The 15,697-nt window shown below is 37.7% G+C and overlaps 2 protein-coding genes across 4 annotated transcripts; one reads left to right on the top strand and one right to left on the bottom strand.

Annotated features, from left to right (window-relative positions):
* The first annotated feature begins 356 nt into the window (after positions 1 to 356).
* Positions 357 to 9,002, top strand: sytl4 (synaptotagmin-like 4). Of its 3 annotated transcripts, XM_016295098.1 has the most exons (16): positions 357 to 486; positions 2,190 to 2,405; positions 2,584 to 2,693; positions 2,910 to 3,024; positions 3,700 to 3,834; positions 3,913 to 4,009; positions 4,113 to 4,209; positions 4,827 to 4,927; positions 5,031 to 5,066; positions 5,345 to 5,523; positions 5,706 to 5,796; positions 6,212 to 6,373; positions 6,922 to 7,030; positions 7,114 to 7,222; positions 7,307 to 7,518; positions 8,096 to 9,001. In XM_016295098.1, exons 1-16 carry the CDS (start codon positions 383 to 385, stop codon positions 8,236 to 8,238), a joined length of 2,016 nt encoding a protein of 671 aa, XP_016150584.1. In that variant the 5' UTR covers positions 357 to 382; the 3' UTR covers positions 8,239 to 9,001. The 3 variants fall into 3 exon arrangements, with proteins under 3 accessions (XP_016150584.1, XP_016150586.1, XP_016150585.1); XM_016295100.1 differs by lacking the exon at positions 6,212 to 6,373 and having other exon boundaries at positions 5,031 to 5,123; positions 8,096 to 9,002; XM_016295099.1 differs by lacking the exon at positions 5,031 to 5,066.
* Positions 9,003 to 9,007: 5 nt separating this feature from the next.
* srpx2 (sushi-repeat containing protein X-linked 2) lies at positions 9,008 to 14,017 on the bottom strand. Its single transcript, XM_016295107.1, has 10 exons — positions 13,769 to 14,017; positions 11,710 to 11,790; positions 11,441 to 11,632; positions 11,149 to 11,325; positions 10,905 to 11,028; positions 10,694 to 10,815; positions 10,131 to 10,310; positions 9,907 to 10,040; positions 9,679 to 9,800; positions 9,008 to 9,199 (listed from the first exon to the last, which is right to left on the bottom strand). Exons 1-10 carry the CDS (start codon positions 13,836 to 13,838, stop codon positions 9,019 to 9,021), a joined length of 1,383 nt encoding a protein of 460 aa, XP_016150593.1. The 5' UTR covers positions 13,839 to 14,017; the 3' UTR covers positions 9,008 to 9,018.
* Positions 14,018 to 15,697: the final 1,680 nt, after the last annotated feature.

Genomic DNA, 15,697 nt, shown 5'->3' on the forward strand with positions numbered 1-15,697 from the left:
TTATTCAGATGTAATTTATATCACAACATGGCGGCAGTGGCAGCAACAATACTACAGCGAGAATCAAAGTTACGCCTTCTTTCTTTGCGTGAACATTTGGGCGGTGTTATGTAAATCTCCCCACATAGTGATGTAGATATGTGGGGCCGTGTTAGAACGAGCCGTTTTAGGTAGGCGTGGTTGATTTGATTTGAGACTTTAGTCTTTGCAACTTTACAGATCTTCTTTATGCCAAGAGCTTGTAACACTCCAAAGAGAAAGGAAAAATTGAAATCGCATCATATGACTCCTTTAATATTTTGAGACTTCCATGGCATCCAGAGCCATTTGTTTGTTTTTTATTATTCCTTAGAAGCAGGACTTGACTCCCAAGGAACAGAACATGGAGATCAACGTGTCCTTCCTGACTGAGTCTGAGCAAGAATTCATACTAGAAGTCCTTCGGCGAGATGAGGAGCTGAGGCGCTTGGAGGAGCTCCGTGTAAAGTGAGTGTCACAGTTGCGTCATTGAGAATAAGTCTTGTTCTAGAAATGCAGAATTAAATAAAATTATTCAGATGTAATTTATATGATTTTAAAATAGCAATAAATAATTGCTCTGGTCTCAAAATAACCATAGTGACTAATTAATTTAAATAATTAATAAAAAAAATTAAAATGTAGCTTAATTTATGCAACCTGGTTACCTGTTGTGTTTTTTTTAAGTGTACATTATACATCACATTAAGTTCTTTTTTTTTAATGCAGTAGTACCGTTCAAAATTTTGGGTCAGTAAGAACTCTGAAAACGTTTATTATGGTTTCTACAAGAAATATTAAGCAGAAGCCATTTACAACATTAACAATACGAAGAAATAATAGTATGATTAGCATATTAGTGTGATTTTTGAAGGATCACGTGACACTGAAGACTGGAGTAATGGCTGATGAAAATTCAGCTTCACAGGAATAAATTACATTTTAAAGCATATTAAAATAGAAAAGTTATTTTAAATCATAATAATATTTCACAATATTGCTGTTTTAACTATTTTTTATTATTATTAAATAAATGCAGCCTTGGTTAGAGACTTCTTAAAAAACCTTGATTAAAAAGAATCTTACTGACCCCATACTTTTTAATTTGAAGAATGTAGTTTATTTAATGTTTATGTTTGTTTAATGGCCTGGTCACACCACAAACCATAAACTATGAAGATAGCTATAAGAATCACTATATTAGCCATTTTGAACACAAATTAAGATATTTTTGATGGAATCTGAGAGCTGTCTGACCCTGCATAGACAGCAACGCAACTGAAAAGTTCCCAAGTCCAGAGACGTAGCAAGGAGATCTGTAAAATAATCCATGTAACATCAGTGGTTCAACCGCATTTATACGAAGCTACGAGAATACTTTTTGTGTGCAAAAGAAAAAAACCCAGACTTTATTCAACAATTCGTCTCCTCTGCGTAGTCACGCTGCGTCACGCCGGATCTGTTTCCTACGTTGTTGTGATTTGATCTGAACGAAAACAGCATATCCGTGTGACGCAGCTGACACAGAACAGCATACGTTTATGTCCAGCGGATACTCTCCAAAATGGCGCTACAGGGTGAGGCGGAGGAGACGAATTGTTGAATAAAGTCGTTCTTTTTTTTTTCCTTTTGCACACAAAAAGTATTCTCGTAGCTTCGTATAATTGCAGTTGAACCACTGATGTTACATGGATTATTTTACAGATCTCCTTGCTACGTCTCTGGACTTGGGAACATTTCAGTTGCGTTGCTGTCTATATAGGGTCAGACAGCTCTCAGATTCCATCAAAAATATCTTAATTTGTGTTCCAAAGATGAACGAAGGTCTTACGGGTTTGGAACAACATGAGGGTGAGTAATTAATGACAGAATTTACATTTTTGGGTGAACTAACCCGTTAAAGTCTGATGTATTCTGATTGGCCGTCAATGTTTTTAATGTTCATCAGCTGGAAATAAAAAATTGTTATAACAGTGATTCTTCTGTTTCATTATCGTTATAGCTGTGGTGTGGACTTCCCTATTCTCACAAAATTAGAGTTATTATTAAAACTTTAAAGTTATTGTCCTTTGTATGAACAGGCCTTTAGACTTTACAAAAACTTATTTTGTACCCTGGAAAGGATCAGGCAAGAAATTCAGGGGAATAAATGCAAATTTTTTTATTTTTAGGAAGCTAAAAACTGAGTTGCTGGAAATCAGAAGAAAGGGTGCGAAACGTGGCAGTGGGAAATATAGCGAGCGCAGCTGTGGCCGCTGTCAAGAGCCTATGGGCCTTCTGACCCACAACGGTAGCCAGTGCAGAGTATGCAAACATCATGTTTGCAAAAAATGTCAATCTGCTCGACCCAACGGATCTTGGATGTGCACAGTGTGTGCCAAAGAGATGTGAGTGTGTACCTTGTGCCTCCCAGTATCCCTCTCTTTGGCCTCAGTCCACTTAGAAACCCTATCATTAAGAGGCACATTAGACTGGAAAATTAGGACCTTGCTTAATGGAAAAGGTTAATGTTCAACAAAAAACTAAACTTAAGGTTTTTTTTTTTTTTTTTTCTTCTCCCCCCAGAAATCTGAAGATGAGCACTGGAGACTGGTTCTTGGACGAGAGGGTTAACCGCTACTCTACAGATCCTGGACACGACTTAGTCCGAGTTTCCCTCAGGAAAAGGCCTCTGAGTGAGTGCAGGAAGCAGATACCAGACAGTCTGATAGAGACTTTAACTTTTTGTTTTCATGAAGGGTGGAAAGTAGATTTTCTTTGTGTGTGTTCACCAAGAGGAGAGGACATAAGAACAGTTCTCCTGTTTACTCTAGAGTAAAATGACTGTTTTAAGATTAATCATTATACAAAACTCACTTCCCCATTTCAAACATCACATCTCTCTGTTCTAGGTAAAAAGCATGAGACAGCTGGGGAAATGCTGTTAAACAGAGCTGAGTTGAATTCCAGCCAAACTGTACCTGTGCCCAAGCCAAGACTGAAGGACATTGCACTAGCACATAAGAGGTGTGTCATCAGCAGCACTTATTATGTGTAGTCTCATGTTTCTACTGAGCAAATAATGTAATGTTCTTTATCATTTTAAATATTTACTATTTCATTTTAAATATTTGTTTTTCCAATCATCTCTTTAATAAGTGTTATCACTTTATTCTATTAAATATCACACAGCCAAGTTCTTTGTTAAAGAGATAGTTCACCCCAAAATACAAAATTTGTCAAAATGTATTAATCCTTGTATCATTGTAAACTGTATGCTGTTATTTTTTTTCTTTCTGCAAACCACACGTAGACACACAAATATATATGTTTTAGAGATCATTCACATAGATCTTTTCTGTACAACAACAGTCTCCACAAGCTGTCAAGCTCCAGTAGGTGCAGTTTTGACTTAATAGCATTTGGTTACGAGACATGCAAAAGCAAATACATTTGATGATAACGTCTAGTCTGTTTGTTTGAGATCTTATCATTGTTGTGTTCCACAGAAAAAAAAGCATGTAGGTTTGTAATGACGTTAGGATGAGTAGTAAAGTATATTTTTATCCTGTGTACTATTTCTATTCTACATGTATGTCTCCAGCTATGCAGTGGCAGTATGGTTGAGGTGTTTTAATATTTATTTAACAGGATGACACCTTTGTTCAGCACTCTATACTTCATCCTGTCTCATTCTTTCAGCTCACCTCTTGAGGCTTATGAGGGACTTGATGTGCGAGAGCAACAACATAGTGACACAGAATCAATAGAAAAAGCCAGTCTGGGCAGCAGCCGTGCTGAGACCGAATCGTCTCACAGTACCCCCATAATGCAAAGGTAAGATCTGATTCTGAGATACAGAAATCCATGGCTAATGATGTAGTATTGTGATGGAAGCCTCTGTTTTGCACCTAGAAAAGAGGAACCGACAGACAAGACTAGTTCAGCAGACCCTGCTGTGTCCATCCTGATGCTCCCCGCTAACAGTGACAGCCCATCTACCACTGAGACAGTAAGTGTTTATTCATAGCTCACCCTGTTAAGCCATGTATTTTCTCTGTCCTAGTTCTGTTTATGTGTCACCTATTGAATTTCCGTCACTCCTCTAAATTAAGGCCTCATTAATTCATCACATGAATGCCTGCTCTGACTCCTTGCGTGACGTGGATGGGCTTTTCAAGAAAAGTGTCAGAAGAGTGCACAAACTATCAGGTATGAGTATACACTACTGTTCAATAGTCTGGGACCAGCAAGTTTCAGCAATTTTTTTTAAAAGAATGTAATACTTTCATTCAGCAAAGAAGCATTAAATTGATCTGAACTGACATTAAAGCCATTTAAAGCCAAAAATTTATATTTCAAATAAATGCTGTTCTTTCTATTTATTAAATCATTCTGAGAAAATGTATCATGGTTTTCCACAAAAATATTGAGCAGCACAAAAGTTGATAATAATAATACATCTTTTCTGAGCACCAAATCAGCATATTAGAATGATTTCTGAAGGGTCATGTGACACTGAAGATTGGAGTAGTGGCTGCTGAAAATTCAGCTTTGCCATCTCAGGAATAAATGTAATATTAAAATGTATTCAAATAGAAAATGGTTATTCTGATTTATAATAATATTTCACAATATTACTGTTTTTACTGTATTTTTTTATTCCAATTTGTGCAGTCTTGGTGAGCATATGAAACTTAAAAATCTTACAAAATCTTTACAAAATTACAAAATCTTCTGTCCCCAAACTTTTGAACATTAGTGTACATTTGTTTATTTTACTTTACTTTACTCTGGGTTTTAAATATGCAAACACTGTTTTGTCATAGATATTAAACCAGCCTCCACGCTTGATTTGCGTGAAGATGGAACAGAAAGTGCTACACCCTCTATGGGAGACAGAAGCCAGTCTGTTCCTGGCCTTAATGCTGTGAGTTTATTTCTAACAAATTCAAACTATTTTAAACAAGTTTGCACTGCATTAATTACATCTGCAATCTAAAGTGACCTGAATGTCTGAGTTGTTTCATTAGGATGACGAGGAGGAGGAGGAAGATATTGATAACTTGGTGAATATACACAGGCAGAAATTCGGTAATAGCTCAGGAAGTTTGGGAGGCTCGAGGGTAACCCACTTTAATATTATTAATTAAAATAATATTAAATAATTATTAAAATGAAGTAATATTGACATTGTTTAATTTTAAATAGATTATTACTAATAATACAACAGTATTTATATATTTATTTTTGGTTTAAATTAATTTATTAAATAAAATCACAAATTACATAAAATCAAATATTAAACAGTTGAATATGCTACCCAGCTGTCTTTTTTTTTTCACAGGCCACTCTTGGTAGTACGATGAGTGTGTACAGTGAAGCAGGAGACTATGACTGTGTGGAAGTGAGTGGAGATATTTTCTTCTCTCTCGGCTACGACGAGCCCAGCCAGTGCCTGTCTATTGTGATCCATGAGTGTAAAGGCCTGGCTTATGCTGATGCAGCAAAAAAGAAGTGCAACCCGTAAGTAGGCCTCCACACAGCATATGCTAAGTGATTTCCATGTGGTTTCCTGAGAGGGTCTCAGTTCTTTACTGTCTTCCAAGAATAATAATTTTCCACCCATGACTCATACCACTGGGTTTCCCCGTTACAGAGAGAAAATCACTGCTAAACTCCCCCGATTGGTTGATTTCTTTTTACAGATACGTCAAGGCTTACCTCCTCCCAGACAAAAGCAAGAAGAAAACCTCAATCAAACATAACATTAACCCCAGTTTTAAGGAAACACTGAAGGTATAGTTTCAATTACTTTTCAATAAATTGATTCCTAGCTAAACCAAACTCCCCAAAATAACTAATTCCTCATGGTTTGGAACAATAAATACTATCAGAAACTGATACCAGTGGGTAATAATAGAAACACTTAAAAGTCTAAATGCTGTGCTTTAATGGCAGGTAATTAAAACACTGCACACTAACATCAGGTTTCGAATGGGCTTAGTATTGACAGAGAAGATAAGTACACTGTTATCACCGAGTCACAGTCAGACAAATATTAGTTCATATGCTTGCCCCATTTTAATCTAGAGCAAACAACATGCGCAGTTCACACAAACAGACTAAACAAACTGGCCAAAGCTCCTACAGGGTAACCTCTTACTGTCATTTATTTTATAGTGACAACCTGTCTTGTGCTTGTTTGTTTTAGTATTCCATCAGCCGCACCCAGCTCACGACTCGAACACTGCAACTCTCAGTTTGGCACTATGACCGTTTTGGCCACAATGCCTTTCTGGGTGAGGTGGAGGTACCAATGGATAGCCATGATATTGACTCTGCACATCAAAAGTGTATGGCTCTTAGAGGAAAGGTATATGTTTGTTTTGATGCTACAGCAATAAGTCCCTGTACTCAAGTTGTTGTTTTGTGTTATGGTTAAGCCTGATTTATACCAAAAACCCTTTCACGGAAAGTCTGGCCATATTTTCAATGCCTCCGGGCAGCTCATACAAGGCCAAGTCCTATCTAAATGAATGGGGGAATCCTGAAATCTCAAAAACTGCTCGCTGAACTCGCAATTAAATGACATATTTCAAATCCGCAACAAAATCTGATATGAACTGCCCCATGAATGTTGTTTCTTATGTTCAAATAGCGTTTAAAAAGCTTATTTTTAGGCTTGGCCAGCCAATGCGCATGCAAAAATAAGCTTTTATTAAAAATAAGATCAGGTTTCTATGGGAACTGGAGATTCTAATGGTCGCTGCATTGACTAAATGACTTTACCAGTCAGCGATCGGCTCTTTCATTAAAAGGTGGGACTATTCCGCCATATTGCGCGTTGCAGTTTCTCCCATTCATACGTATAAGAGTGAACCTTCTTTGTATCTCTACATTTTTTCCTGTTTGTCTTCATAGGCAGCTGCTCAGCCAGCATCTCCATTTGATCAGTACAAAGGAGAGCTGGTGATTTCACTGAAGTACGTCACAGCAAATAAGACACATGCAGAAGACTCTAATGGAAAAGGTGAGGGGAAAACCATTAACATAATCTGTAAAATGTCTTTAGCTTGTTACATAGTAAATTATGCCACCTATTCTCTACTGAAGGAAAAAAGACCAAACCCACAGAGGGTGCTGAGCTGCACGTGTTGATCAAAGAGGCCAAAAATCTGACAGCCATGAAAGCTGGAGGCACATGTGATTCCTTTGTGAAAGGGTTTGCAAACATCGGTTTCATTACATCTGTTTTGTTTTAAAAGGCCTTTGTTTGTTTATATCTACTAATAGCACTGTCTTTCAGGTATCTGCTGCCGTCAAAGAACAAGTCTTCCTCAAAGAAGAAGACTCCGGTAGTGAAGAAGACAAAGAACCCAAACTACAACCACACATTTGTGTACACCGACCTGAGTCTGGAGCAGCTGAAGGATGTATGTCTGGAGCTCACCGTCTGGGACAGAGAGACCCTGCATAGCAATGACTTCCTGGGAGGAGTTCGTCTCAGCTTGGGAGGAGGTAATGCTACATATTTCTTTGAGCTGAAATCAATTCAGAAGCCTTTAACATTGATTTAATTACCGAATTCAGAAGAAGTGTCACTGTAACACCATTCATGTGTTGTTTTCTTTTCTAGTCAAACTTTATTGATATGATTCATGTTAATAAAACTTGAGCTAATAATGTATACCATACTAAAGTCTCAGCAAGACCTCTTTAATGTATCTTATATTCACTTATTTGGTCAAAAATAAAGCAAAAACAGGAATATGGTGAAATGATTATGCAATTTAAAATAAATGTTTTTCTATTTTAATATATTTTAACATTTTAAAATAATTTATTTCTGATGGCAAAGCTGAATTTTCAGCAGCCATCCAGTATTTAGTGTCTCAACTTTCAGAAATCATTCACATATGCTAATGTGGTGCTCAAGAAGCATGTATTATTATTATTAATGTTGAAAACAATTGTGCTGCTCAATGTTTCTGTGGAAACCATGATACATTTTACATAAAAAGAAAGATCCAAAGAACAGCATTTGAAATTGAAATCATTTGGAACATTAGAAATGTCTAAATGGATGTTTTCACAGTGAATATCAAGGAGGGAAAGGAAGGGTGGGTGGCAGACTCCACAGGGGAGGAGATCTTGCTGTGGAGGAAGATGATGCAGTACCCTGACTCTTGGGCAGAGGGCACTCTTCCACTGCGCTCGTCCATGGGAAAGGGCAAGTAAGGACATTGCGCAATACCCCCCACTCAAAGCCATTATCAGGACAGGGGGTTACACATTCCACAACATTTGTGTGTTGCTGTTACAGCTGTGCAATATGAGAACATTAATGCATCACAGTAATATTTTAAAGACTTTTTAGGTTAATGCATATGACCGTGCATAAGATGCTTTTATATTTTTAAACATTTAAGGCAGTTCACAAATAATGATATGGAAATGTGCAGTGTGTATATGTTAATTATATTTATTTCCTATAAATGTTGCAGCTGAATGGATGTTTTGAAATACAACATCATTTGAATGCTGTTCTTAAAAATGGAGACCGTAAATATTTTAGTTTGAATAATACTTTGGTTTTAAACGTGCACTTGATAAATGGCCCAAAAATATTTACGTGTTTAAACACAATGTATTTTAACGTCATAATGCTGATTTACTCCATTGTGAGCAACTTCTTTTTAGGAGCTACATGAAAATACCAGCATTAAAATAAATATTAAATATTTTTAAGAATCCACATTGTGTGCTGTGCACTCGATTTATAGATAGTTTCTTCAGAATATTTGAATATCTTGGGCATCCTCACATGGCACTTTTCCAGTTGCAGATTAAAACCTGTTCCGGTCTAAATCACATTTCCAGCTGTGATTCTCTGTGAATAATATCTGCAATATGTAGTTTCAAATGATTGTTTGTCAAGGAAACAGGCTCTTGAGGTGCCTGTCGCTATAAAGAAAACTCCCACCCACAACATCAGATCTGGAGTTGATCAGACCGAGGTCAGTCACAGAAGTCCCTGTTCATCTCCAGTCTCTCTAGCTCCTCCTCTGCGAGGAGATACTCATCTACATATGAGTAGAGCTCATCAGAGGTGGTGGGGTTAACAAAGCGCTCCCGATCCACACCATACTCATCCAGCAGCACCATGGTGAAATATGCCGTAGATATATACAGTGCCTGTCTGTTACATACAAACAAAAAGCACATGAAAACCACATTTAGATTGGAAACACACATGCACAGTGGAGAGAATCAGCCAAGCATTTTCTTTCAGCACTTTCTTTCAGAGTCACTGTTGTTGCAAAACCTCATGAAAGTGTTTTGTCCAAAATTGTCATGTGTCTTTTATCAAAATATGGCCTGGTCTTGAATAGAAAATAGGCTGGTCAGTATGTCTCTGCTGGAACTTAAAGTCGGTATTAAATCCAGATGAATTCCATGTTACTTGATATACAATGAGAAAGCTTAGAATAGGATTTGATTTTATCAATTGGGAACTTACAGGACTTTAAAAAAGTAAATATTGTTAATATCATGTGTATTCGTTTGTAATATTGCAGTCATCTGCCAGTATGACTTCCATGGAAGTCTGTAAATACAATAGTTAAGTATACAGTATTTAACATGTAAACACTACTGTGTAGATAATTCGGAAGTTACCTAAGACCCTCTATGACTTCAGGATCTAGTCGTTGTTCTTTGATGCGGCCCACTTCACGAGGTGAAGTTCCTAACAGCTCGATCACTGTCACATGTCGCAGATCCAGACCACACTCAGCTTTCTGTCAGAATGTTCCCACAATCATATTATGCACTGTAATAAGATCGATACTCTCCTTATTTAAAATAATTTTTGCTTTAGTCCAAGACGCACAGTGTCTATACTACCTGCAGCATAATATTCTGAAGCCTGTACTTCTGGTTAGCGTTGTCTGGAGTAGACACAACAAGAAGCCTTCTCTTTTCATAAAACTGGTCAAGCAGAGCACCAGCAGACCTGACGTCTGTTTTAATAGCCATTACTAAAAGAAAAAGCAAATGTTTCACACACAACATTTAGAAAAAGTATTTGACTTTGTTTCAGTTAAAAATAAACCTAACCACATACTCACATACACACTGAGCGGCTTCATCAGACCAGCTGCGACTGAGCTGACAAACGCGTGTTGCAAAACCTGTCCTTTCGAAGCCAGGATCACAATCATATTCACATACAGCCCCATAATTATTGCCATCAGATGAGCATGTCAGATAGCCATGCATAGGCGGCTTTAGCTTTGGGCATCGTCTCACTGAGGGAAAGAACATTTCGGTTTTAGGCATATATACCACTGTATAGTACAACTGACTGGATCTAGAGAAGGAAGTTAAAACCTTAAGTCACATATTAATAATATTAGTTACAGTTAAAGGCATGGTTCCCCAAAATAATTTAATTCTGTAATCATTTACTCATGGCTTTATTTCTTCTGTTGAATGCAAAATATATTTTGAAAAATGTCTCAGTGCTTTTGGTCCATGTAATGAAACTAAGTCAGTGGGGTCCAATATGTATGTTCCACAGAAATCAGAAATAACAAAGGTGAGTAAATGATGACACCGTTTTCATGTTTGAGTGAACTTTCTCTTTAACACTTCGAAGCAGAAGCAAATCAAAATTGTATACTGGCTTCACCTTCAACATGCACTGTAAACTTGCATGTGGCTGTGTTGCGAGCCTGGTCAGAGACTTTATATCGAATTACATGCATTCCTTCAGGAAAGTCGGATCCAGACTCCAGCCCATTTCGCAAGACCCTGATAAAGGATGACAAAAATGCAGTTTACAGGTTGCTTCTTAGACACGGAGGAAGTTGGGTGGCTTTCATAAAATGTGATGCACATACTGAAGTGCTCTGTCAGCGGTATCTTTAGCAACAGGACGCTCCCATGAAACCATGGCAGTTAGTTTTCCTGGTTCTGCTATCTTCACTCTGGACAAAGGACATTTCAGTTTGGGGGGGTCATGATCTGAAACAATGCAATTTTTATTCAATGTTACAACGTATTCTCTCTGATTTAATAGATAATGACATAATGGCATCTGCAGTCTTATCAAATGAATACATTAGACTAGACTTGCAAATGTACCTGCACACGTCGGTTCTGTGCCACTCCATGTTCCCTCTTCTTGGCACATCCGGTAGCGATCTCCCTCAATCTGGTAGCCTTCATAGCAGGTGTAGTCACACCTGGAGTCTACCACGAAACCACGGGTGCAACTGTACATACCGTGGTCAATCAGAGGCAGAACATGGCAGCGTATCTCTAAGATTCAGACATAATATAAACACATGGTTCAAGTGCCAAATACATGTTTGTTACTGTATCAAAGAGTTAGTTTTGTGACACAATTATTATGACACCTTTTAAGTGTACTTACTTCGACAAACAGCGGATCCAGACCAGCGGCGGTTGGGCATGCACTGCACAGATGATCGTCCCAGCCGTTTATATCCTCGAACACAGGAGAGCAAACAGCGAGCTCCAAGCGAGCCCCGGTGGTGCCCGCCTCGAGGAGAGGAACAGGACACTTCTCCATTGGACAGCTTAAGTACATGGCACCACTGCGGATCTGATGGCAAAAATGGTTTTAAAGTACCTGTAGCATTTCGTATTTAGTCATATTGTATAATTAGTGCACATATTTACGTTTATAGTCCAACTGAGGGGTGTAGTAAGTCTCGTCCTCATGCACAACTTCATTGTTGTCATGGTAAGAAGATGCTGAGCCTAAAAGAGCAAATATAAAACCCGAAGCTTTGATCTAAAAAAAGTCTTCTAAAAGTCATCTTCCAAAAGACAGTCTAAATATTGGCCGGCACATCATCATAGCAGCAAATCAGCTGCATCATTAGTATCCTGCAGCCTCAGCAGTAGAGAAAAAGATCCCCAACCACACCGGTTTTTGTTTCCAAGCAGCACAGCCACCATCATCATTCTTTCCACTCTCACGCTTTTCTGGTTTCACATACATAAACCTCTTTGACACACATTATTTAGAACCATGAGCTTTCCCTAAAATATAAGGATAATTTCAGGAAAAATATTCAGAGAAGACCCCTTAAAGGGAGCTTAAAAAAGTTCAATGCTGTACAGAATGTCAGTTGAAATCTAGGACAGAATTGTTTTAGCCAATGCCAAAATCACATTTGCCAAAAGGTGCTGCTGTTTACACACAGAAAACTGAAGATCCAGCCAAGTCAGGGTTTCCAAGTCCATGTTTACTGGATTAGGATCTTTGAAAATAATTTTGTAGCGACTGTCTCATCAGGAGGAGTACTTTTCCATGCATGAAAAAACTTTTACATTTCACTCATTTTCTAAGCTGAAGTTCACCTAATACTGGCAGCTGGTCACCTGTCTAGGGTGTTTCCCTGCCTTCATCCGTAGTCATGCTGGGATAGAATCCAGTGACTGTACATAGAACAAGCAGCTATAGACAAATGGATGGATACTTATTGAGTCACGGAATATATTCTTACAACTCACCATTTCCTTCAAAGTAAAAGATTGAGACATGTCTGAGCACAAGAATATCTGAATCTATGCCAATGATATGGAAAGAGGATAACGGTATGCAAAGATGTTGCCAGGCCTAGAGGGATCTCATTTTAAATATCCATCCAATTTACAAACCGTTTGTCCTATGTAGGGTCGGGGGATGCTGGAGCTTATCCCAGAGTCTTGGGCTTTAGGCAAAGAAACACCATGGACAGATAGGCAGACTTTTTAAATACATTTATTTAAATATATAAATGCAGAATTTATACGGATAGAGACTGACTGCAGCAGTCTACAGTTGAAACATACCAAGACTGTGACTCAACATTTGTCAATACCCACACTGCTGTACACTACCTGGAAAACATTATGTAGCTCTCCTCAAGGGAAAACTTTCCAATTTGTGTGAGGAAAATGATGTTCTCATTTTCACAAACTATTTGGAACTGTGCCGAAAGCCAAACAACTTTACTCTTTCAATCACACAAAATATGTACATTCCCATGAGCATTCAATCAGTTAACTCGCATAGCTGATACAGTACATGGCAAGATATTTCTTGCTTGTTTGTTTGTTTGGTCTTGGACCCAAACATGACACAGGTAAAGTTGTTCCTTTAGAAAGGTCAAATTAGGGCTCTGTCACAAATGGTGAGCTCACACTCAGTGATTTACTGGGTTATGATTACAACTGTTTAGATGGTATGGACATCATTCATCAAACTGAACATGTTAATAATATGTCTTTAGATACATTAAACGCTTAATGGATGAAACAATGTATGTTTATGTCTATGAAACTGCTCCTTTGGCCAAATGTACGTGACTTATTCCCCTGGAGTCTGAATCATTTGTGAATCAGAATCTTCCAAGACAAACTAGTGCGCCACTGAATGACAGTGTGGGGTTTTGAGAATCAATAGCATGGAGGGAAAAGACTAAAACGCAAAATTAAAGAATTGAGTCACTTTAGCCTGCATTCTATTATTTATGAAGGTTTTTATATTCAATTCATTCCTAAAAGCTCAAACAAAATCTCAATTTCTCCATTAAGACCTGAAAGTCCGTAACTTCAGTGCAAAGGTAAACACAGCTGAACGGTTGAGAGAGCTTCAATTATGTACTTTGCTTTACAAAAAAAACTTTACACCGTTCAAACCAGAGAAGATTACCGTTTCATAAAGAAAGAGAAAATAAAGATCTCTTACCCTCAGTGTTATCACCCAGAGACTGACAAATGATGCGCAACTCAACAAAAAGAACAATAAATCTGATCATTGCATTAGGTGTCAGGCGGAAATATGGCTATAAATGCTAAAAGCAGAATTTTACTTAAAATATAGTCTGCTATTTCCAAAGTAATCGTTCGGATAACTAATTCTTGACAGAGTTGAGTCCCAAGCAGTGAATCCCACGCAGCCTTCAAGCGACTGGCGTCTCTACATTATCTCAGCACACATTTCTTCCACTAGTCGGACTTGCAACTCTTCTGTGTAATATGCTAGGACGGATGGTGGCACTGCTGTTCCATTATTTTGAAACTATGGCCAAAAATAAGGTCTATAAAAAGCATTTTCAAATGTTTTTTTTTTCTTCTTTCTACTCTGTAGTTACAATAACAAAAGGAATTAGAAAATACTGAATAATTAAAGAACAAATGAAGAGTCTCAGTCTAAAGTTTTCTTCTAAAATGAGCATTTTCTCAGGCTCCTATGTTTACGTTCAGTTAATACACATTAATGGCAATGAAAATAACCTATTCATTGCCATTAAAGTGATATTACTGAACCTACACATAGGAGCCTTATAGATTTATAGGGTAAAATATACATGTTATTTTGAAGTTTCATGAACTGAATACATTTTGAAACATTTGAAACATCTTCATTACTGCAGTCTTTAGTCTAGCTAGCAGTAATTACCTATTCACGCATTTGATAAATCCAGTACAGTAGCGGCATTCCTTAATGAATCAGTCTTTTGAACGAATTAGTTTTTCTCCATTTTGTAGTATAAATAATGTGAGTAGTGTGTTCACACTAAAAAGCGCACCCGTGCAAAGGGCATTTCGAATAACCAAAAAAAGAAAAGAAAAGTGGAACGCTAAAGCACTCGGCGTTTGCAGCGTACCCTACTACGTAGCGCAAGGGGCGGAGTTACCTGGATGGCGGACGGAATGGTAGATGATGCCGCTTCAGAAAACGTTTTACAAATTTGAGTTCAGTACTTAATCGCCATCCGTTGTGTGAAATGTGTCACTATTTTAAAGACTAATGTTACATATTATGCGTTTTAAGTAAACTTCTTCTGTTAAGCGTTAGTGTTCCACTTGGCACTGTACACTTCATCATTTAGTTTTGTTAGGTGTGAACACAGTATTGTTATGTAAACACTTATTGTTGTGGTTCCTCCCAGGAATTATTTCACAACGTTGCATTTTTGTTGCAGGTATGCTACATTGCTGTATAATGTGACAAGTGTTGTAAACAGTACAACGAACATATCCTTCAACATTTCTACTTATCCATTTTTTGGATACATATTGTTGTTGGTAGGACACTGAAATAATTAGCTGAACTTTATTAACTTTTGCTTTGGTGTTTAGAGTAACATTATATTTTTGTTTATATTTTGTGGTTTATTAAAGGGGTCATATGATGCTGCTAAAAAGAAAATTATTTGGTGTAATGAAATGTGTTTATGCAGTTTAAAGTTAAAAAAACACATTATTTTCCACATACTGTACATTATTGTTTCTCCTCTATGCCCCGCCTTTTCCGAAACGCAAAGCTCATCATTCTGAAAAGCGAGGTGTGCTCTGATTGGCCAGCTATCCAGTGCGTTGTGATTGGCCGAATACCTCAAGCGTGAGACGGAAATGTTACGCCCCTCACATACTGTTGATGCCGTGTCCCGGTCGAGACAAAAACATTAATACCCATTACAAACGAGGCATTTGTTGCATCCAGTGGCGACATAATTACTGATTATAATGACTTATACTGTCTTTTTACGCGTTGCTTTGCATCATGCCCGTAAACATAAAACCCTGTCTGCATTTGTGATCGGAGAAATGACAAACAACAAGTGCTACTCCACACTACCAAAAACTCGCGTTTGAATCATCAGTGGCAAAT

This window comes from Sinocyclocheilus grahami, unplaced genomic scaffold (genome assembly GCF_001515645.1).
Source record: "Sinocyclocheilus grahami isolate Dianchi unplaced genomic scaffold, SAMN03320097.WGS_v1.1 scaffold330.1, whole genome shotgun sequence".
NCBI lineage: Eukaryota > Metazoa > Chordata > Actinopteri > Cypriniformes > Cyprinidae > Sinocyclocheilus > Sinocyclocheilus grahami.